General features: G+C 41.4%; 1 protein-coding gene and 1 long non-coding RNA gene across 3 annotated transcripts in view; one reads left to right on the forward strand and one right to left on the reverse strand.

Moving 5' to 3' along the window:
• The window catches only part of LOC125897785 (uncharacterized), a 181,063-nt gene that overhangs the window by 109,132 nt on the left and 47,148 nt on the right, over positions 1-24,783 (forward strand). The gene's annotated exons all lie outside the window — the stretch shown is intronic.
• Positions 5,243-22,796, reverse strand: rhogb (ras homolog family member Gb). Of its 2 annotated transcripts, XM_049591180.1 has the most exons (5): positions 22,635-22,796; positions 10,535-10,643; positions 8,457-8,616; positions 7,017-7,187; positions 5,243-5,735 (listed from the first exon to the last, which is right to left on the reverse strand). In XM_049591180.1, the coding sequence occupies exons 3-5, from the start codon at positions 8,583-8,585 to the stop codon at positions 5,460-5,462; spliced, it is 576 nt and encodes a 191-aa protein (XP_049447137.1). In that variant the 5' UTR covers positions 8,586-8,616; positions 10,535-10,643; positions 22,635-22,796; the 3' UTR covers positions 5,243-5,459. The 2 variants fall into 2 exon arrangements, with proteins under 2 accessions (XP_049447137.1, XP_049447138.1); XM_049591181.1 differs by lacking the exon at positions 10,535-10,643 and having other exon boundaries at positions 22,635-22,782.

A 24,783-nucleotide genomic window follows, 5' to 3' on the forward strand; every position in this document is an offset into this window, starting at 1 on the left:
TTCTATTATTATTATTTTAATTTATTCCTGTGTATATTTATTGTTGATTCATTTTAGTATCCCTCTCATTGTTTCTATATGTATTTGTTTATTTGTCTCTTAATTTCAGCATTTATTTTTCTTTATTTCTTTCAGTATTTATCTATTAATTCCTATCTGTATTCTTTTGTTCATATATTTCCGCATTTACTTTTTTATTCTTTTATGTAGTTACTGTTTTTTCCAGGATTTATCTATTTATTCCTGTATTTGTTGATTTTTTAAATTTCCATATTTATTTCTTTATTCCTGTATGTATTTATTGTTTTATTCATTTATTATTTTTAGATTTATTTATTATGCATGTATTTAGTGTTTTATTTATTTCAGTATTTATCGATTTATTACAGTTTTTTAAATTTTATTTATTATTTATTATTATTTAATTATTATTATTTCAGTATTTATTTATTTATTCTTTTATGTATTCTTTTATTTTCGTATTTATTTCTTTATTCCTGTATGTGTTTCTAATCATTTATTATTTCTTTCTTTCTCTATTTCTTTATTCATGTGTATGTTTAGTGTTTTATTTATTTTAGTAGTTATCTACTTATTCCTATTATTTTATTTACATGTCTTTTTCAGTATTTATTTATGCATGTATATGTTGTTTTATTTATTTCTGTAATATTTCTTCTTTTTTTGATACGTTGTTTTTCGTCCTCCATATCTTACATCAACAGGCTTCCAATAATAACCGTATTAGTAGTGATACTGATAATCAATATGACTATTGATAAACTCTCCTGTGTCATGACTGTGGCTCACTGCTGAAGGACAGACATGTCATACTGGGAACACTGGGAGCACTGTGGAGTCAGGAGGTTCAGATAGAGACTGACATGATGTGTGTGTGTGTGTGTTTGATCACATGTTCTTACGACCAAGAGAAGTCACACTGTGATGTCACTCTTCTTCTTCTTCTCCTGATTTTCTGCTGACTCGTAACGTGATGAGCGTGAAGTTAAAACCTTCAGTGAGTCGAAGTCTGTTCAGACACTTTTTGTGAAAAGCTGCTGAGCTGAAGATAAGATCGTTGGTGACAGCAGCAGAGGGCGTGTTTATGATTTGATTATTTTGTTATCGGACGCCACAACAGTCCTTTCATGGTTTGGGGAAGCTGTTTGTCTGCAGGTCATTCATTAAACTCACTTCCCCCGACTTCATTTACCTGAAAAACAACAGCAGCAGCTTCACAGAGACGTTCACACACAACCTTCATCTCACATCAGGCTGTTACTGCTCACATTTCAAGTCACGATGACAAGACAAAAAACATTTTTACAACACCAGTTAATCTGCGGTCTGTGCCGCTAGACGGCACTAAATCTGACAGACTGCTACTTTAACATGTAGCTGAAGTTCAGGCCGCACCAAACGCCACAAGGGGTCTTAAAGGAGGCTCGACCCTCCCTCTTGTATGCCTGTTGCCTGTGTGAGGAAATAACTAATCGTCTGTAGTCGTCATTTAAAAAGGGAAACAGGAAGGAATTTGGCACGAACATCCGCTTTGGGTTAAGGATGAATAGCATGAATAGCATTTGGTGGTCTTAAGTCAAAATTCAGGGTCATTTTGACCTTGTCCTTCGTATTCTCATGAATGCAGAATCTCCAGAACATCTTGAAGGAATTCTTTCAAATTTGGCACAAACGTCCACTTGGAATCAAGAAAGTACTGATTAGAATGTGGTGGTCAAAGATCGCTGTGACCATTCGTCTGTCTCATTTTGTGAATGCTATATCTCAAAAACACATCGAGGGAGTTTTCAGAAATTTGGCACAAACGTTCACTTGGAATCAAGAAAGTACTGATTAGAATGTGGTGGTCAAAGGTCACTGTGACCATGCATGCATGCATTTCTCAAGAAGACGTGTAGGGTTTTTTTTTTCCATCTTTGGCACAAATACTCATTTTGAGTCAAGAACAACTCATTAAAATTTGGTGGTCAAAGGTCAAGGTCACTGTGATCCCAGCTGTGGCATTCTTGTGAACACAATATTTCAAAAACACCTCGAGGGAATTTTCAGAAATTTGGCACAAGCATCCACTTCGATTCACTAATAACCTGATTAGAATTTTGTGGTCAAAGGTCACTGTGACCTTACAAACAACTAGAATCTTGACGCTAGTTAGCCAGTTAGCACATTAACAAGCCAATCCAGTGTTGACAGAGCAGAGCATATTGTGAACAAAAACACAAACCATCAGGAAATGTTTCTGCTAAAGAAAAATAATCCGACCTGATACAAGTTTGTTTCGGTGTCACTTTCTCTGGACTTCAGCTCCTTGTTTCTCTTCTCGTGAACCGGCAGTCGGAGCGAAAGGCGAGCGTCGGTGTGGTGTGTCAGCGCCTTATGTGTCATGTGTCTGTAGAAAAAGAGCATCTAAAATACCATAAATGATAAAATGCTGAGCTCTGGCTCTGCAGCAAATCAGTCCTGTTAGTTAGTTCGTATTAACGTGCGGCTCTGGTGCTTAAAGGGTTCGTTCAGTGTGGAGAAGCAGGCGGCGGTCCGACACATTGCTGTGGACGGGGGCCGCAGCGAAACATATTTTAGACACCAAAAAAAATAATCACTATCAGATTAAGTGTACGCTGTATTTGGAATGTTTTCACTGCTTTGCCTTTTTTGTCAGACAGCGATTTCCAACGTGGAAATGAAGCCGTTATATTGCTCTCTTCAAAGCCACCAGACTCCATTGAGAAAAGCAGTAATTTTAGCTCACAGAACACAGGAGCTGCTGGTCTACTGCTGCCTCCATCAGTTAGTTTGTCTGTGTCATTTTGTGACTTTGGTGAATCTGAACTAAGCCTTTAAAACGCCAAAGTAACACATTAACACAAATTAACTGACTGAATAAAGCAGCAGTAGACCAGCAGCTCCTGGCTTCTGTGAGCTAAAATTACTGCTTTTCTCAGTGGAGTCTGGTGGCTGTGTCGAGAGCACAGATGGGGAACTGCAGCTGTTAATGGCTTCCATGTCTGAACTGGATGTCTGACAGCAAGGTAAGTGAGTGAGTAAGTGTACACTTCAGCTGATATTGGATTTTTTTTTTAGGTGGTTAAAATACATCTTGTTGTTCACCCCGTCCACAGACAGTACTCCAGTCTGCTTCTCCAAACTGGGTGCGTGCTGAGTGACATCTACTGTATGTCACACACAATCTCACTTCAAAATCCAAAGCATCCCTTTAAGAAGCAAAGTTTAGGCTCTGTTTACATTCAGGGGTTGTTGCTTAAACACATCACGTGTCTCACAGATGTTTTGTCACAAAGCAGATTCAGTCATCAGACACTGAAGATCAAATTCACAACATGAACCTTTTTTCTTTTTCTGTCTGCAGTTACAGTAAACACTTAACACTTCTTTAACTTCCTTATTTCTATTTCCACCAGTTCGTGACTGAGCAGCTTCCTGTCAGGCACGCCCAGCCTCTTCTTCACACCGACTGTGTTTCTGTTGTCATGACAACCACACTACTCTCCCATATCACCAAACATATCCCATCATTAAATATCAATTGATTTTTTTTTTCACATTTCCTGTTATTCTCTATCACACGTAGAGACGTGTGGGGGGGCGAAGTGTTGGAACTACAATTCCCATAATGCTTTAAGGGGTTTTACCAAGAAGCATAATGTCACCATCATAAATTCAGTGAGTTAGTGTTGGACTTCTTGTTTTTATCCCGTATTCATGGAGGCAGATTTGTGTCAGTGTTCAGTGTGAACAGAGCGACAGTCTGTGTGTGTGTTTGTGCGTGATCTGTAAATACAGAAAAATTTGTAGGCTCACAGTATTTTGCAAATATCAAGACCTGCGACTTGGCTGTGATCAGTGCGCCTGCTCTGTGGTAACTGAGCTCTTTTGTCTTCATGCTTCACTGAGCAACTTTCATAGGTATAAGCGAGGCCCCGCCCCCACGCTGTATCCACGTCTCTTTATACATCCATGATTATATTTTATGTTGCATGAATTAGTGACTGGTGAAGTTTCCTCTCCTCATATGAAGTCGGGATGAATCACACACAGGACTTAAAATGTTATTTTGTGGAGGCTTTATTGTCTCTACTGTTGATTACCTGTGAAATAAAAGTAAATAGAAGCTTCATTTCCACTGAGGGAAATGGTTTCCAGTTTTCAAAAGTAAACAGGAAGTGGGTACATTTTCTGGGGAGGTGCATGTCGGCGTGGCTCTGCGTAGACACGTACGCTGTGGTACGATGTTGATGGAACGCAGGCGAATAAAACCAGCTTAATTTGGGAAAATGTTTATTATCTGCACATGTTGTGGACGCTGTGTGTGTGTGTGTGTGTGTGTGTGTGTGTGTCTACCTGCTGACATTAAAGGTGTCCATCGTCACCAAAGCACACTCTGAGCAGTGCTGCACACAACATTTTAAACCCAGTGTTCGGGAGGATGAAAAATGACACAAGCACTTAAATGCTGAAATTAAATCAGGTCACATGAATGACGCCCAGAATCGGGCCATATTCCATCTGCTGACACTGCCACCCCTGGGCCGTTGTCAAAAATGACTTGGCCTTGCGTCGGCCTTAACTCGGCAGGACAAAAGAAATATGTCGGGTCGTGTCCCGATGTCCAACTCGGCATGAATGACAATTAAGAATTAAGCCAAATAACCTGGCTGCCGCCACTGGGCTGCTGTTAAAAGTGACTTGGCACAGCGTCGGCCCAAACTCGGCATGCCAGAATAAATTAGTCAGGTCGCATGCTGTTGCCCAACTCGGCTGGCACTCGGCATGAATGACACTTCAAAATTGGGCCAAATAATCTGGCCTGATTTTGGCTGCGACCACGGGGCCGTTATCAAAGATGACCTGGACCAGCACCGGCCAAACTTGGCAGATAGGAAGAAATAAGTCGGGCCACATCTGGTTGCCTGACTCGGCTGTGACTCGGCATGAATGACACCCCAGAATCGAGCCAAATCAGCTGGCCCAATGCCGGCTCCTGACGCTGCCACCACTTGGGAAGATCATTTGTTTTACCCGAGTCACTCAGGAAAAAATGAAGTCACTCCCCCTCCTCCTCTGATAAATAACGAACAGGCTCTTAATTTACCCAGACATCAGCACATGAAAGCAGCCCACAGTCATGTTACATGAACACACGTGTCCAGGGCCACCATGTTGAGCGTGACATCATCAGAGTTTATAACAACAGACGACAGGATGAGTTTCATTTGATTTTAATTCGTTCTCACTGCAGCGTTAGAAATGTTTTAAATTAATGGACGTCTCAAAACTACTTTTCTAATTCTCAAAGATAAAATTCTAACCAAACATAAAAAAACACATTTTAACATAGATTTTCCAAACAGTCTCTCAGGCAGTAACACCACAGCATCAGCGCCACAGAAACCCGCCGATGTGGCGCTCAAGGCGCGGTCCTACAGCAGGACGCAGGGCTTCTTGTTGACCGTGGGCTGCGGGTTGAGGTAGGCCCGCACGGCCTCGGAGAACACGTCCTTGATGCCGTCCTGGTTGAGGGCCGAACACTCCAGGTAGCGCATGGCGTGGATCTGGCGGGCGAGGGCAGCGCCCTGCTGGTGGCTGACGGGCGTCTGGTTCTGCTCCTTCAGCTTCTTCTGAGTCTCGCCGTCGTTCCGGAGGTCGCTCTTTGTGCCGACCAGGAGGATGGGGACGCCAGGACAGTGGTGACACACCTGGTGATGACAATGATGACAGAATAAACAACTAGAAACGACCTCGTCTTTAAAGCTAAAGATTCTTTAATTATATCAATCAATCTGAAATCTGAAAACATGAAGACGAACGTTTGTCAAGAAGTAAAAAGACTGTTTTCTTGTTTTCATTTTAAATTTGAAAAATCAAATAAATAAAACAAAGGTCGTATTTTTCTGTCTTTTGTTTATCGCTGTTTCTCTGCCGTGTTCAGTCTGAACTCGTCGTTAACAAAGATTTTTCATTTTTTGCCTCTGCACACTGTGTGATTACAGAAGAACACTAATTATAGCTAAGACTTGTTTTTAAATTAGTTTTCATGCCTCTGCACTGTTGTCCTATCTTTGCAATATTTCCAGAACACCTTGAGGGAATTTCTTTAAATTTGGCACAAACATCCACTATGAGTCAAGGATGATCTGATTATATTTCAGTGGTCAAAGGTCAAGGTCACTGTGATCTTGCGTCCCTCTCATTCTTGTGAATGTGATACCTCAAAAACACTGTGAGGGACTTTCTTTAAATTTGGCACAAACATTTACTTGGACTTAATGATGAACTGATTAGATTTTGGTAGTCGAAGGTCAAAGTTGTGTGACTTTGCCCCCCTTTCATTCTCGGGAACGCCACATGTTAAGTATATATTGAGGAAATTCCTTTGAATTGGCACAAACATCCAGTATGAGTCAAGGATGATCTTACTGGGTTTCTCTCATTCTCGTGAATGCGATATCTCAAGAATACCTTGAGGGCACTTTCTCAAATTTGGCACAAACGTCCACTTGGATTTAATGAATGAACTGATCTACTGCTCTGTGGGGATTGACTCACTCTTGGAGCCAGCCTCAGGTGGACATTAGAGGAACTGCAGTTTTTGATACTTAAGTGTTGGCTTCGTTCTGACACTTGTTCAAAGTCCAGTATGTGTTTGACCCATCTGACCCCCACCAACCTCCTCCCTTAGTGGACTTACATCACTTTGCTTCCACCTTTGATCCCATCATAATTATTACGGGCACTAGAGGTCGCCACATAAACATAAACATAAATATGGGTTGTAATAAGCTGCTAGCACAGACAATCTATGCGCTGTTTTTTTGTTAGAGGGACGGTCTGCAATGCTTTCAAATGTATTCATTTAAAATAAGGAAATAACATTCTCCTCAACCGACGCTCAACCCATAAACCAAAAGTCGAACCGACATTAAAACAAACTCCACATGTGGTCAAAGAGCCACTGAAACGTCACTGAGCCCTCTGACCTCTGGATGCCACTTGTGCTTCACATTCTCGTAGGAGGCGGGGCTTGAGATGGAGAAACAGATGATGAAGACGTTGGTCTGCGGGTAGGACAGCGTCCTCAGCCGATCGTACTCCTCCTGACCTGCTGTGTCCCACAGGTTCAGACTGATGGTCCTGCCGTCCACCGTCACCTGAACGCACCACATACACACACACAAACAGGTATGCACACACACACACACACACACACCTGGTCAATATGACATGAACACACCATTTCAGCTGTGTAACTACGGAGGTAAAAACATTTGGATCGTAACAACCTGCCGAATCTCTGAAACTGACAGATTCCCACCAAATTTTCAATCAAATTTAACATATTAATCAATCATTAAATCGTCTTTTTTTTTTTTTTTTTACCAGGTGATCAACTGAACAGTAATCAGCATTAGTTTTGATAGTCGATTAATCGTTTGTCATTTTTAAAGCAAAGATAACAAACGTTCAGCAGTTCAAGCCGCTGAATTGTGATCATTTGCTGCTTTTCTGTATTTTACATGATTGAAATTAAATCTTTTGGGGTTTGAACAGTTTGTTTGGATGTCGATGTGAACATTAGAAAACTGTGACATTGAAACATTGTGAGTTTTCACTATTTCAGACATTTTTCATACTAAACATTTAATCAATACATTTCCGTACATGTGTAATAAAACCATAGACGCAGAGCCGCAGCTGGAAATATTTGGTGTGACCCAAAGAGATCTCGGTCTCTTACGAGCTCAGACTCGTGCTTTGAGCTTTTCATCATTGCTAGCCAGACGTCTCGGTCTTTACAACAGGAAGTCTAACCTGCCCCCTCTCTTTGGCCACATGGTCGATGATGTCATGGCTCACTTGATGTTGGAAAAGCTCAGATTTACCACTCAGGTGGGGGCGCTATACCCACTGCCAAATATTGGCATGTAGATGTGTTTAGGGCGGGACTGTCATCAATCATGTGAAGTATGTTGGAGTTACAAACCACTTCCTGTTTCGTGGTGACACCTATAAGTCTGACGCCTTGCCAAGGTCACACGGTTGACGAAAACACAAGCTTGTAACAAATTTTTATCTTTAAGGTCTCTTGATGCAACAGACCGACTTTAAAGGCGAGCGGATGAAATCTGTAGGACTAGTTCGTTGAAATACGACCCCTGGAAATGGCCAAAAATGTACCAAAATTGCACAGTAAATTCAAAATGGCTGACTTCCTGTTGGGTTTAGAGTATGGCTCCAAGAGAATTTTTTTGTAATGTCTTAGAGTGTTTCATGCGCCTACCAAGTTTCATATGTGTAGGTGAAACCAACTTCAGGGGCTGCTTCATCGAAAATTTGTAGGGTTGCTACTGAGCAATTTTCTGGCAGCCGAGCACGAGAATTAACAGATGAAGAATATGAGCCGGCGGACACAAACACACCTGGCTGCTGTAGTTGTCGAACACAGTGGGGATGTACTCTTTGGGAAAAGCTCCGGTGGTGTAGGAGATGAGGAGGCAGGTCTTCCCCACAGCGCCGTCACCCACAACCACACACTTTATACTCTGCATGATGACCTCTGACCTCTTAGCCTTCAGTGACCTGCAACACAGAACAGGAGGAATTGACCGAAGGTTCGTTCTGTTACAATTTATTGTACGATACATTGTACGAGTACGAGTACATTTCGTCTTTGTGGCGGCCTTTATCTCAAGCACACCGTTCAAAACAGAAAAACACTTTTACTAGTAATTAAAGACTAGACTCACAAGTCAGTCTTTAGACGCTTTGCTTAACTAAAGACTGATGTCTTTCTCCCTGATTTTGTGTTTAGATGGGCGGATACAATTTCAGAGTTTAAAAAAACTCCCTACGTTGCAGAACCAATAGTAAATCTGCAGGGCGGTCCTTCAGTGGCTCGCTGAACTCTTGTGCTTGTAAACATAGTCCCACTAGAAACACGTGTAGCAGTACAAAATGGCTCAGCTGTGCTCGCAGAAAACGCCGTCAAAGTTAGTGGATGTTTGTCGCGTTTGCGGCGACACATTCTCGCCAACTAAAAGAAACAAACATAATCTTTTACAAGGCCATGACTCATCCGTCTGGCCGGACTATAGAGGCAATCGCCTTGTTGTTTACAAATACTTCTGGGTAGAAAACCAGCAGAGCTTTTAGCTATATATATAGCCTATATATCACATTTTTCACATCACTGTATCACCGTTTGGACTAATCCAATGTTTGTAAAGTCTATAAACACAATGATTGAACAAACATTACTGTTTCTGTGTGCACGTTTAGCTGGGCTAACCGTTAGCTGTTAGCCCCGTTAGCTGTTAGCCCTGTTAGCCGTTAGCAGTGTCTGTAATAGGTAATAACTCATTAAACGGTCCGTGAAAAAAATATTTTTTCCAGCGGATATCTTAGTTACAACATGACTGAGCTAGCAAAGCAGTTTTGTGTTGCTATGTGTGGTATTTATTCAGTTTTGGGAAATCACGATGTCTAGAAAGCATCAGTGGCTGCAGCTGACAGGGACAGCTAACACCAAGTTAGCAGCAAAGCTAACATCAGGACGTCATCTGTTAAAAGCCTCCCGTTGTCGGATACGACATGAAACTACTCCAGTTAGCTCAATCATGTTGTAACTAAGACATCCGCTGGAAAAAAATATTTTCTTCACGGATGAGCACACGTTTGATAAAACGGAGTAAAATCTCTCGGCATCCATTTTCAAGCTCTCTGTGTGTTTGTTTCCTTGCGGACGAGAAAAGGGGGAGCGCACATCTCCGAGAAGGCGTGTCCTTTTCAAAAATGCAAGAGGCGTTGCTTTGTTGCCGGCCGTTTTTGCCGGTGTGTTAAACACACTTTAGAAAGGAGTGTCCCCAGACTATCAGAAGGCGGAGATCTCTGATTGGCTGGTGGCGAGACTATTAAAGACCAGTAGAATCTCTCAGCAGGTTAAATCAAAAAGAAAAATAGAGAAGTAAAAATAGAAAACTTCTGAAACTCATGCAACATGTTTTATTCTTCCCCTAAACTTCCACCTCACTGTATTGTTGAGGTTAACACTTTCTACTGCGCTGCTTTTGTCTGTCAGTTTTAGAGCCAAATACGAAGATTGGACCTCTGATTATGGTTTATTTATGACTCATGCAGCAGTGGAAGAAGTTTTCAGATCCTTTACTTACAAAGAAACTTCTGTATTTTTCAACATGGAGCTTATTTTTTATGTTTTTGTGTCTAAGTGACTGATGGAAAGAAGAGTTCTTAATGTTAGTCCAGATGTTCACACCGTCAGTGTCCGTCCACTAAAAGTGTCTGTTTTTGTCACTGACAGGCTCAGATTGTTATTCTGAGTGTCTGACAGCATTATGAAAGGATCCCTACAGAGATAGAGCTTTGTGTTAAAGAGTAGGATCCTTTTTGTTTAACAGCTCTGAAATCACCGTCCTCTGTAGAGGTCCTGTCAGAGTACTGACATCAGGAGGGGACACTTAGGCTACCTGTCTGAGTTTACCTTCAGTGACTCTGATTGCTTGACTCGTCCCACTCCGGCTGTCAGAGACGCTTCAGTTTCCTTCAGTTAACACAGTTTGTTCAGACACACGTGACGTCCCATCGTCTGACTGCAGAGAGGGGGGAGAAGGGGGGCACAGTTTGTCATCGGTCAGTATTTGTGTTTATGGAAATGATCTGCAGAAGGAAACGGTCTCCAAACAAAACAGAGATGTTATCCTGCACACACAGTCACACACACACGGATTTGAATGCCAGCGTCACTCGGAGTGAACGTATAAAGTTTCATTACACACACACACACACACACACACACAGCGTCTCCTCCCACACAGCCAGTTTGTATCGAAACTTTATTTACATTTACGTGACAGACGGCTGGTTAGATTTTCTTTCCTCCTTCTGTCTCCAGTTTTATCAGAACATCATCAACCTGAGGCCCACGGCAGCAGAATCAGGAGTGTCAGGAGTACTAATGGCAGTACTGGTAGGGGTAGCTGTAGTTAATTCGGTAAACCTCGAGTCCCATTTAGACTTGTCCGGTCTCATCCCAGGTTATGTCCAATTCACCTCTGGGCACAAAGATCACGTTCAAGTTGACCAGGACACGTCTGAGTCACCACTGTGTAACTTTCCAGTTTACCCAAATCAAGTCCAAGTCATCAATTCGAGGCACAAAGGCCAAGTTCTAGTTACCAAGTCATGCTTAAGTTCCTGATGTTATGTCCGAGTTACCCAAAACTTGTCCAAGTCACCAAAGCTATGTCCAAATTGCATATGTTGTGTCTGAGTCGACCAGGACACGTCTAAGTCAGTCACCATGGTCGTTTCTGCTTTACCCAGATCAAGTCCGAGTCACCTAGTTAAAATGCAAGCTACCCAAATCAAGTCTAAGTCATCAAATCCAGTCGCAAAGGCCATGTTCTAATTACAAAGTCATGTCCGAGTTACCCAAATCTTGTCCAAGTCAACAAAGCCATATCCAAATCGCCCATGTTGTTTCTGAGTCGACCAGGACACGTTTAAGTACGGTCGTGTTCAGTTTGCCCAGATCAAGTCCAAGTCACCCAGATCATATTCAAGCTGGAAATGTTATAACCTCCTAGTTAGCAAGTTAACGTTGAAGTCACCAGTTTGTATTCAAGTCGTTTGGCTCATGTCTGGGTTGCAGGAGTTGTGTTCCCGTCAGTTTGAGTGTAACAGCAGCAGTTTACAGACCGGTGAAGAAGAAAAAGAACGATTTAAGAAATGTCAAACTAAAAACAAGTCAGCAACAGAGAGTTCTGATACATAGTGACGCGTCTCTGTCGTTATTCGAGTGCTTTAGGTCTGTTTCATTCTGAGTTTCAGTGTTTTCATGTCGTCTGTGCTGTAAACGCTCCTGAAGAGGAAAGTGAAAAGTGAAGGTCCTGATGTGAATATGAAAAGTGACTCCGTTGGACTGTGTGCTGAACACTAAAGCAGTAACTGTGTGGAGGCTCCCTCCAGATGTCTGGATAGAGAAAGTGGCTCAGCCCAGACTCTGGGGACGCTGACCCCACCCTCCTCTCTCTGTCTCTGGGCGGAGGTCGGCTGATCTCACTCCTGCTGGAAGCTTTAACCTCTGATCTCACAGCGTTTGGTTTTCTCTCCTTCACGGTGTTTACATGGCACGGTGTGACTGTGACCTCTGAGGAAATATCAGACCCTTCACTGAAAGTACAACTGCTGTTACTCTGTCGTGTCCTTACAGTCAACACAACAACAGTGTCTCAGTACTTCCTGCAGCAGTGGAAGAAGTTCTCAAATCATTTACATAAGTAAAAGTAGTAAATTCCCAAAGTTATTGTAGTTAACTAGAATTAAAACCTAAAACCAGATATGAACAAACATTTTAATGAACTGAATTAACAGCGCGCAGTTGTAACTTTCTCCGACAGTCTGCATCCATGTCAGTGAAAACATGGATGCTTCACACACAGAAGATCTATACAGTCAGCACAGGTTCAAGATTAGAGTCACCAATTCAGTATCTGACCAAATGTCTCCCCTTCTGTTCCTGAGACATGACGTTAAAACATGATGATGTCACAGTCAAGCTGACCTTTGACCTTTTGGATATAAAATGCCATCACTTCATCCTGTTAGCCATTTGTGTCAAGTTTTGCTATAATTAGCATATGAATTCTTGAGCTCACAACATGTTTTGTGCGTTCACAGTGACCTTGACCTTTGACCTTCGACCACAAAATTCTAATCAGTTTATTCTCCAGTCCAAGTGGATGTTTGTGTCAAATTCAAAGAAATTCTCTCAAGGTGTTCTTGAGATATTACATTCATGAGAATGACACGGATGCAAGGTAATGGTGACCTTTGACCTATGACAACCACATTCCCTTATGGTGTTTTTGAGATAGCACATTCACAGTAATGGACAGAAAGGGTCACAGTGACTTTGACCTTTGACCTGTATGCCCCGTTTCCACCAAACCCTTTCAGTCCAGTACCTTTGGAGCCAGCAGTAAGACTGGCTCCACATTGATAAAGTACAACATTAAAATACTTTCATATGGATTTATTTAAAATAAAAACAGAATAATATAATACTCTGTAATAAAGGAGCTGCACTGTATGATGAGTATTTTATTTTTGACTCTTTAATAATACACTTTTTAAAGTAACATTTTGAATTGACTTGAGTAATTTTAGACTTTGGTTCTTCAGTTAAGGATCTCAGTTTTTCCTTCGTCGTCTGTCAACGGCTGATAGTCAAAGTTTTCTGACAGATAACATGAACACGCTGATAACCTGCAGAGTCACTGACAAACGTTTCATGTGTTGTAACGATGTCCTTTTGTAACTCAGATGGTGCTGAAGAAAAAAGGAAGTTTTCAGCAGAAAAACTGTCACTGTGGTTTCATGTTGAAATGAAGCACAAACGTCAGTAAAGACATGATGAACAAGCGTCCGCCTCTCAACACAGAATTATATCCATCTCACAGTGAAATTTACCTCAACTTCCTCTAACGTCCACCAGGTGCTGCTGTGATAAAACTGCCACTGTATTGAAGTATATGGAAAAACCCTCAAAACAAAATTTTTATGCTACTTTTCTATGTCAGTTGTCACATCAGTCTCATGTCCTGGTGATGTTTTTGTCTTGAACACTGAGCAAACATTAGGAGATGAATAAACAACACGATCTGAGCGAACCAAACTGACACTGCATCTTTCAGAGGTTAATCAGCCCAAACTGTGACAACAGCAGGTCTGAGGACAGATCTGAGGTCAGCGCTGACGGAGTCAGACTGAGAGGAAGAAAGAAGAAAACACGTTGAGAAAAAAGAGGAAGAAGAACGGAGATCAGTAACATATAACCTGACACACACACACTCATTGTGTAAAAGTGACCTTCCTCTCAGAGTGTGTGACGAAGAAGCATGGAACACACACTGCAGCTGTTTGTTTTAACAACAGTTCATCATCATCATCGTGTCAGAGAACATTTATGTGAATCGCCACGATGCTGAGACACAAGGCCAAAAAGAAATCCTCAGTGACAGTGGTCGGCTCTCACACGGTTGTTGCTCACATTGCATCAGAAAACATTTACATAAAGTTTTTATGCCTCCGCACCGGCAACGTATGTTCGGACAACCTGAAAACATAACGCTTCCGGCCACAGCTGTCGTACTACATAAGTAGGAATGTTCGTCCGTCCGTCCTGTTCTCATGAACGTGATATCTCAAGAACACCTACAGGGAATTTTGTCAAATAGACCAAATTCAAAAATTTGAATTTGACACAAACGTTCACTTAGACTCAAGAATGGACTGACTCTAATTTGGTGGTCAAAGGTCACCACGACCTTGCGTCCATCTCATCCTCATGAACATAATACCCCAAGAACGCAAATATGGCACAAATGCACACTCTGAGTCAAGGATGAACAAATTAGGTCACAGGTCAAAGGTCAATGTGACCTGCGATCCATCTCATTTTTGTGAATGCAGCAGCTGTAAATTACCTGGAGGGACTTCTTCAAATTTGGCACAAATGTCTGCTTGGACTCAAGAATGAACTGACTTGAATTTGATGGTCAAACATCAAGGTCATTGTTACCTTACATCTGTCTAATTCTCGTGAACATGATATCCCAATAACACCTTGAAGGAACTTCTTAACATTTGGCACAAGGATTTGTCATTCGTCAAGGATAAACAAATTAGAAATTGATGGTCGAAGGTCACGGTCACTCTGACCTCATAAAATAATTAAGTGATGGCATTTTATGTCCAAAAGGTCAAAGGTCAGCTTGACTGTGACATCATCATGTTTTAACGTCATATCTCAGGAACAGAACAGGAGACATTTGGTCAGATGCTGAATTGGTGACTCTAATCTTGAAACTGTGCTGATTGTATAGATCTTCTGTGCGTGATCCCCTTGTCGAGGCTACTCTCTCTATAGACGAGGGAAATAAAAGTCTACGTCCCTGTCTTCCTCAGGGACGTAGTTTGAAATATAATCAGTGCCACTGGAGCCAGCTGTCTCCTTTGTGGTTTTACTGGTCTTGTATGTCCGTGTTTCAGGAACTAACAGCTTTAGTTTCGTCTTGTCAGCTGTGTTCTTTTTCTGTAGTTGTATTTTATATTGCTGGTTTAGGAAGAGTCTCCTGACCCACAGAGGAACCGAGTCATCCTGCAGCTGAAGCTCTGATAGGAAAATCTCTAAAACTGGAGCTATGAGGTTTACAGAATATTTTAACGGCTGTGTGGACTTTGGTTTCAATAATCTGGAAAAACCCAGACACCTGCTCTGCAGAACAACTAACAGCAAATAGTAGGTTATGAGATTTTTTAGGACAAATATAATAATAATAACAATAATAACAATATATTGTATATGCACAACTTAAACCAGGTGGTGGACACAGTATGAAATATACATAAAAAGACCAAAAAATATCAGAACAAACCGGAGTGAAAATTCAAGAGAATTTTGGACCAAACAGAACTAAAACAATGTAGAATACTGGACTAAACTGGAGCTAAAACACTGGAGAATATTGGACTAAACTGGGGCTAGAACACTAGAGAATATTGGTCCAAACTGGGGCTAAAACACTGGAGAATATTGGACTAAACTGGGGCTAAAACACTGGAGAGTATTGGACTAAACTGGGGCTAGAACACTGCAGAATATTGGGCCAAACTGGGGCTAGAACACTGGAGAATACTGGACTAAACTGGGGCTAAAACACTGGAGAATATTGGGCCAAACTGGGGCTAGAACACTGGAGAATACTGGGCCAAACTGGGGCTAAAACACTGGAGAATATTGGGCCAACTGGGGCTAGAACACTGCAGAATACTGGACTAAACTGGGGCTAAAACACTGGAGAATATTAATAATTAATTTAGTTCACATTTTGTTTTCTCTTCCAGCTAAATCTCCCTGCTCATGTGTCTTGTTTTTAGTTATGTCACCATGTCCCCAAACTGAGTATGACAAGCAGAGCCTGATAGGAGGCAAAGCACTTTACCATACCGAGGCAGCGTTTCCTAACCCCCCCTCACCCTGATGAACATTCAGACGCCAGAGGCCAAAGAGGAACTGGTCTGTGTTGAAACCGAAACAGGAAGGGTTTGTCCGCTGCTATGTTCATCCAGCAGCAGCATGTGTGACGAAAAGTGTTTCTGAGACAGTCTGACCAGTAGTTTACAGCGGTATACTCAAGAGCTGCAGAAGTCCTGCTCTGCTATTAGCTCGCAGGTGTTTCTTGTGTGAGGCCACTACAAACGTTTTATTGGTCTTAAACTCAAGTGAGTATCGGAACAGAGATAAATCAGCCAAGAATATTAGGCCAAGCCTGGGCTAAAACAACCAAGAATATTAGGCCAAGCCTGGGCTAAAACAACCAAGAATATTAGGCCAAGCCTGGGCTAAAACAACCATGAATATTAGGCCAAGCCTGGGCTAAAACAACCAAGAATATTAGGCAAAGCCTGGGCTAAAACAACCATGAATATTAGGCCAAGCCTGGGCTAAAACAACCATGAATATTAGGCCAAGCCTGGGCTAAAACAACCATGAATATTAGGCCAAGCCTGGGCTAAAACAACCAAGAATATTAGGCCAAGCCTGGGCTAAAACAACCAAGAATATTAGGCCAAGCCTGGGCTAAAACAACCATGAATATTAGGCCAAGCCTGGGCTAAAACAACCAAGAATATTAGGCCAAGCCTGGGCTAAAACAACCAAGAATATTAGGCCAGGCCTGGGCTAAAACAACCAAGAATATTAGGCTAAGCCTAGGCTAAAACAACCAAGAATATTAGGCCAAGCCTGGGCTAAAACAACCATGAATATTAGGCCAAGCCTAGGCTAAAACAACCGAGAATATTAGGCCAAGCCTGGGCTAAAACAACCAAGAATATTAGGCCAAGCCTGGGCTAAAACAACCAAGAATATTAGGCCAAGCCTGGGCTAAAACAACCATGAATATTAGGCCAAGCCTGGGCTAAAACAACCAAGAATATTAGGCCAAGCCTGGGCTAAAACAACCAAGAATATTAGGCCAGGCCTGGGCTAAAACAACCAAGAATATTAGGCCAGGCCTGGGCTAAAACAACCAAGAATATTAGGCCAGGCCTGGGCTAAAACAACCATGAATATTAGGCCAAGCCTGGGCTAAAACAACCAAGAATATTAGGCCAAGCCTGGGCTAAAACAACCAAGAATATTAGGCCAGGCCTGGGCTAAAACAACCAAGAATATTAGGCTAAGCCTGGGCTAAAACAACCGAGAATATTAGGCCAAGCCTGGGCTAAAACAACCAAGAATATTAGGCCAGGCCTGGGCTAAAACAACCAAGAATATTAGGCCAAGCCTGGGCTAAAACAACCAAGAATATTAGGCCAAGCCTGGGCTAAAACAACCAAGAATATTAGGCCAGGCCTGGGCTAAAACAACCGAGAATATTAGGCTAAGCCTGGGCTAAAACAACCGAGAATATTAGGCCAAGCCTGGGCTAAAACAACCGAGAATATTAGGCCAGGCCTGGGCTAAAACAACCAAGAATATTAGGCTAAGCCTAGGCTAAAACAACCAGGAATATTAGGCTAAGCCTGGGCTAAAACAACCAAGAATATTAGGCCAAGCCTAGGCTAAAACAACCAAGAATAGTAGACCAAGCCTAGGCTAAAACAACCAAGAATATTAGGCCAGGCCTGGGCTAAAACAACCAAGAATATTAGGCTAAGCCTGGGCTAAAACAACCAAGAATAGTAGACCAAGCCTAGGCTAAAACAACCAAGAATATTAGACCAAGCCTGGGCTAAAACAACCAAGAATATTAGGCCAAGCCTAGGCTAAAACAACCAAGAATATTAGACCAAGCCTGGGCTAAAACAACCAAGAATATTAGGCCAAGCCTAGGCTAAAACAACCAAGAATATTAGACCAAGCCTGGGCTAAAACAACCAAGAATATTAGGCCAAGCCTAGGCTAAAACAACCAGGAATATTAGGCTAAGCCTGGGCTAAAACAACCAGGAATATTAGGCTAAGCCTAGGCTAAAACAACCAAGAATATTAGGCCAGGCCTGGGCTAAAACAACCGAGAATATTAGGCTAAGCCTGGGCTAAAACAACCGAGAATATTAGGCTAAGCCTGGGCTAAAACAACCATGAATATTAGGCCAAGCCTAGGCTAAAACAACCAAGAATATTAGACCAAGCCTAGGCTAAAACAACCAAGAATATTAGGCCAAGCCTGGGCTAAAACAACCAAGAATAGTAGACCAAGCCTGGGCTAAAACAACCAAGAATATTAGGCCAAGCCTAGGCTAAAACAACCAGGAATATTAGGCCAAGCCTGGGCTAAAACAACCAGGAATATTAGGCTAAGCCTAGGCTAAAACAACCAAGAATATTAGGCCAGGCCTGGGCTAAAACAACCAAGAATATTAGGCCAAGCCTGGGCTAAAACAACCGAGAATATTAGGCCAAGCCTGGGCTAAAACAACCGAGAATATTAGGCCAAGCCTGGGCTAAAACAACCAAGAATATTAGGCCAAGCCTGGGCTAAAACAACCAAGAATATTAGGCCAAGCCTGGGCTAAAACAACCATGAATATTAGACCAAGCCTGGGCTAAAACAACCAAGAATATTAGGCCAAGCCTGGGCTAAAACAACCAAGAATATTAGGCCAAGCCTGGGCTAAAACAACCATGAATATTAGACCAAGCCTGGGCTAAAACAACCAAGAATAGTAGACCAAGCCTGGGCTAAAACAACCAAGAATAGTAGACCAAGCCAGGGTTTAAACCCAGAGACTGTGGGAACCACACACAGAACAGAGAGAACAGTGGATATAATTGAGTCATAGTTGTGTATTTACAGTTTGTGACACTGAATGATTCACCATCATCAGCACTAACTTGGCGATCTCTGACATATCACTCTCTGACTTCCTGTTTCATTCTGCGAAGCCTGAAACTGTCCAACTTGATTGTGATGTTTCTGATTCACATCTGAGCGCGTGCGACTGCTGACACTTTGTGTGATGTCATCCCCATTAGTCACTGCTGGGGTGTTTTTTTGGCCCACATTCATATTATCACACAGTACATTCCTATAATATGTTATTACCATATATACAGTATACAGTTAATATGTGTTGGTTTGGCTCTCTGATAATATTACAGCTCATATTTTAATAGCATTCACATACTTATTTGAACTCCTGTTCACTGCTCTCATCTATTATATCAAGAAATGTTCATTTTAATGCATGACTTTTTATATTTATCACTGAATTTAGTCAATAAAAATCCAAAGTAACATTAAATGTCCATCTTAAGTCCAAAGTGATTCTTCATGATGCTTACTCAGTCTGACCAACAGTCCAAAAACACAAAGAGATCCATGAGAGTCAAGAGATCATCACGTGATTCGACTGAAAGCTCCAGAACAGCAACTAAATGGACGTCATGTTGAGATTTTCACCACATTTTAAAATGCTGATAATGAACATTGAACTTCAGCTTTTGAACCAAAGCTTTGTGCTATCAGCTTTATCCATCTGTGGTCATTTATTATCGGAATAATAAATAACAATATAAATGTCCTGTTATTATTTGGTAATCTATCAGATATGTATCGTGCATCTCAACTTCTGGTACTTCATGGTCATTTTAAATTTACTGAAGTTGTGTTTAAAGTATTTCTATATATTCTGTTTCAAAAGTGTGCCTGTGACTGTTTTTCAAAATAAACTTCTGTTTTCACAGGAAATGTACAGTTTGCATACAGTCTCTTTCAAAATAAAAGCACTATGTTGGTACAACACCATGAAATTACATATTTGTTTTCTTTCAACGACACACAAATGGTTGAGTTTAGGAAAAAAGAACAGGTTTGGCTTTACAATCTTACAGGAAGTGAACAATGGCATCCCGGGCGAAAGTCTTCCTATATTTGATATATTTGATAATAATAATGATACTGTTTGTTTTGTAGTATTTGTTTGTGTGTGGTGCCAATAATATTCCACATATAAATATTTAATTGGATACTAACCACTTCCCTCTATAATAAACACTGTTTATAAGATTCCTACAATATTTCTATAGTTCTACGTTCACATAGGTAAGTATGTTTATGATATTCTTATTAGTAACTACGGGGCAAATTTTCATATACTGTATTTTTTTATTTCTTGTTGTTATTTGTTATTATTGCTAATAAGCTACGGTGTTTGATTTCACATTTGTCCTTTTTAATGATGAATATAAAAAATAATCATTATTAAATATATATTTTGGGATGCACTTCGTCCGGCACTGGTATTACAGAAAATATTTCACTTCATACCAGCTCTCTCTTTGATTAAATGTTATATTATTTCTGTGATAATGTTTTGGACACAGCGTCTGAAATATTTCTGATATTCTCAAAGTACAAAGGATTTTTTTTTTTTTTTTTACTTTAAACCCACGTCTCTCTTTTCCTAAAATGTATGCAATATTAACTCCAATACATTGCCTGTTATGATCATTTTACGTCACTCTGAGGTTATTTTGTGTCCCTCTGTGGTCATTTCATTTTGTGTCCATCTGAGGTCATTTTGTGTCCCTCTGAGGACATTTTGTGTCCCTCTATGATCATGTCGTGTCCCTCTGTGGTCATTTTGTGTCCCTCTGTGGTCATTTCATTTTGTGACCCTCTGTGGTCATTTTGTGTCTCTCTGAGGTCATTTTGTGTCTCTCTGTGGTCATTTCATTTTGTGTCCATCCGAGGTCATTTTGTGTCCCCCTGAGGACATTTTGTGTCCCTCTATGATCATGTTGTGTCCATCCGAGGTCATTTTGTATCGCTCTATGATTATGTTGTGTCCCTCTGAGGTCATTTTGTGTCCCTCTATGATCATGCTGTGTCCCTCTGAGGTCATTTTGTGACCCTCTGTGGTCATTTTGTGTCCCTCTGTGGTCATTTCATTTTGTGTCCATCCGAGGTCATTTTGTGTCCCCCTGAGGACATTTTGTGTCCCTCTATGATCATGTTGTGTCCATCCGAGATCATTTTGTGTCCCTCTATGATTATGCCGTGTCCCTCTGAGGTCATTTCATTTTGTGTCCTTCTGAGGTCATTTTGTGTCCCTCTATGATCATGTTGTGACCATCCAAGGTCATTTTGTGTCCCGCTATGATTATGTTGTGTCCCTCTGTGGTCATTTTGTGTCTCTCTGTGGTCATGCTGTGTCCCTCTGAGGTCATTTTATGTCCCTCTGAGGTCATTTTGTGTCCCTCTGTGGTCATGTTGTGTCCCTCTGTGGTCATGTTATGTCCCTCTGAGGTCATTTTGTGTCTCTCTGTGGTCATGTTGTGTCCCTCTGTGGTCATTTTGTGTCCCTCTGAGGTCATTTTGTGTCCCTCTGTGGTCATTTTGTGTCCCTCTGAGGTCATTTTGTGTCCCTCTGTGGTCATGTTGTGTCCCTCTGTGGTCATGTTGTGTCCCTCTGAGGTCATTTTGTGTCCCTCTGAGGTCATTTTGTGTCCCTCTGTGGTCATGTTGTGTCCCTCTGTGGTCATTTTGTGTCCCTCTGTGGTCATGTTGTGTCTCTCTGTGGTCATTTTGTGTCCCTCTGTGGTCATGTTGTGTCCCTCTATGATCATGCTGTGTCCCTCTGAGGTCATGTTGTGTCTCTCTGTGGTCATTGTGTGTCCCTCTATGATCATGCTGTGTCCCTCTGAGGTCATGTTGTGTCTCTCTGTGGTCATTTCATTTTGTGTCCCTCTGAGGTCATTTTGTGTCCCCCTATGATCATTTTGTGTCCCTCTGAGGTCATTTTGTGTCCCTTAGTGATCATTCACTATTTCAACTGCTCTCTCTAATTAAATGTTATATTATTTCAGTGACATTTTTTTGGACATAGCGTCTGAAGTATTTCTGTGATATTCTCACAGTGATGTTGTCGTTATTCAGAAAGAGCAAAGATAATATTACTGTAGATGTTTTTTAACTTCGTACCCAGGTTTCTCTTCTCCTAATATTTATCTAATATTTATTTAGATTACATTGCCTGTTATGTTCCTTAGTTCCTCAGATAGTCTTTAGTTAGTATGCCCAGAATCTTTCTGTAGTTATACGACAGTGTTATTATATAAATGTACTTATAATATTCATGTAGTATTACAGATAATATTTAATGTTCATAAATGCCGCAGTGTTTCTGTGATGTTCCTCTGACGACACTGAATTTATATTAAAGTGCAAACAAGAAGTGACTGACACACACACACACACACAAACACACTGGGAGTGGTCGCACTTCATCTCCAGTCTCCCGCAGCAGCGTCAACACACACACACACACACACACACACACACACACACAAACAAACAAACAAACAAACAAACAAATAAGATTATTGATCCGCTGAAGAACCGCTCGATCGGCTGACGGGAATTAAAGCAGAGATCAATAACGGGCTGAAAGTTTGGGCAGAGAGGGGAAACACACACACACACACACACACACACACACACACACACACACACACACAGCTGACCGGTTGATCCCGGAGCACCGGGCGGATGAAACGCAGAGACTCACCGCTCATCAGTCCTCCTCTCCGGGCACACAGCTCCGCTCAGTCCCTCTCCTCTGTGTGTGTCAGTGTGTTAGTGTGTTTGTTAGTGTGTGTCTGTGAATGTGAGTGTGTGTGTGTGTGAGTGTATGTTGGAGGGACAGCGGATCTCTATCTCAGCGGGCGGAGCTAATGAAGAGGAGGAAGTCCGAGAGGAGAGGGAGAGGAAGCGGTGGGGCAAGTTTGAGGAAGTTTACTGTGTGTGTGTGTGTGTGTGTGTGTGTGTGTGTGTAACACCGGATTTTTTTGTGTTCAGCCCAAAGTTGAGAAACTTAGAAAAAATCTTGTGTTTCATGTTGAGTCTGTCTCTTCTGACAAGGTCATTTTGTGTCCCTCCGAGGTCATTTTGTGTCCCTCTGTGGTCATTTCATTTTGTGTCCCTCCGAGGTCATTTTGTGTCCTTCTATGATCATGTTGTGTCTCTCTGTGGTCATTTCATTTTGTGTCTCTCTGAGGTCATGTTGTGTCTCTCTGTTGTCATTTGTGTCCCTCTGAGGTCATTTTGTGTCCCTCTGAGGTCATGTTGTGTCTCTCTGTTGTCATTTGTGTCCCTCTGTGGTCATTTGTGTCCCTCTGTGGTCATTTTGTGTCCCTCTGAGGTCATGTTGTGTCTCTCTGTTGTCATTTGTGTCCCTCTGAGGTCATTTTGTGTCCCTCTGTGGTTATTTTGTGTCCCTCTATGATCATGCTGTGTCCCTCTGAGATCATTTTGTGTCTCTCTGTTGTCATTTTGTGTCCCTCTGAGGTCATTTTGTGTCCCTCTGTGGTCATTTTGTGTCCCTCTGAGGTCATGTTGTGTCTCTCTGTTGTCATTTGTGTCCCTCTGAGGTCATTTTGTGTCCCTCTGTGGTTATTTTGTGTCCCTCTATGATCATGCTGTGTCCCTCTGAGATCATTTTGTGTCTCTCTGTTGTCATTTGTGTCCCTCTGAGGTCATTTTGTGTCCCTCTGTGATCATTTTGTGTCCCTCTGAGGTCATTTTGTGTCTCTCTGAGGTCATTTTGTGTCTCTCTGTGGTCATTTTGTGTCCCTCTGTGGCCATGTTGTGTCCCTTCATGATTATTTTGTGTCCCTTAATGTTTTGGTGTTTTTTTTTTGCTTCTGTCCATTCTTTTGTGCCCTTTTGTGTTCATTGTGTGTCCCTGTGTGTTTGTTTTGTGTCCATGTGTGTTTGTTTTGTGTCCCTGTGTGGTCATTTCTCATCCCTCCATGATCATTTTGTGTCCTTTCGTGTGGTTTTTTTTTTGTTCCCGTCCATTATTTTGTGCTCCTTTGTGTTCATTTTGTGTCCCTGTGCGTTCATTGTGTCTCTCTGTGGTAATTTTGTGTCCCTTCATGCTTGTTTTGTTTCTGTCCATTGTTTTGTGCCTGTTTGTGTTCATTGTGTCCCTGCGCATTCGTTTTGTGTCCCTGTGTGATCATTTGTTGTCCCTCCATGATCATTTTGTGTCCTTTTGTGTCTTTTTGTTCCCGTCCATTGTTTTGTGCTCATTTGTACTCATTTTTCGTCCCTCTGTGATCATTTTGTGTCCCTTTGTGATGGTATTACTTCTGCCCATTGTTTTGTGCTCATTTGTGAGTCATTGCACAAGTGAAAACTGTTTTGGTAATAAATCTGATTCTGAAAATAATTTCTTTACATTTTATGTTTGTTGCAGATTTAATTTAATAACTCGACGTGTTTGTTCGAGATTTTACTGACTTCAACTTTTTGTTTCGTTTCACTGAACTTTTGAAATTCATCATTAAAGCTGAGCTCAGCACTGACCTGAGAACAACTGAGGCTGTTCACCTGCACCTCCTCTCTGTGGCCGCAAGGTGGCGCCATCATACCGCTGCTGCACAGAGATGCTGCCTTCCAGTGCTGTTGGAAATTAGACAACTGGAGGAGAAATGAGACAAAATAACATGTTTAGATAAATAAAAATAAAGAAATTAATTAAAAAGCCCTTAAAGAGCGAGAATAGGAAACAAAAAGAAGTAACATATATTGAGAGCCAAAAAAATTCATGAATAAAAGTTACAGTGCAGTGTTAAAAAAAAATTATGTATTCTTTACACTCAAAATTATCATAAAAAATATGCTTAAATTTAACTACAAATATTAAATATTTC

Source organism: Epinephelus fuscoguttatus, linkage group LG12 (genome assembly GCF_011397635.1).
Source record: "Epinephelus fuscoguttatus linkage group LG12, E.fuscoguttatus.final_Chr_v1".
NCBI lineage: Eukaryota > Metazoa > Chordata > Actinopteri > Perciformes > Serranidae > Epinephelus > Epinephelus fuscoguttatus.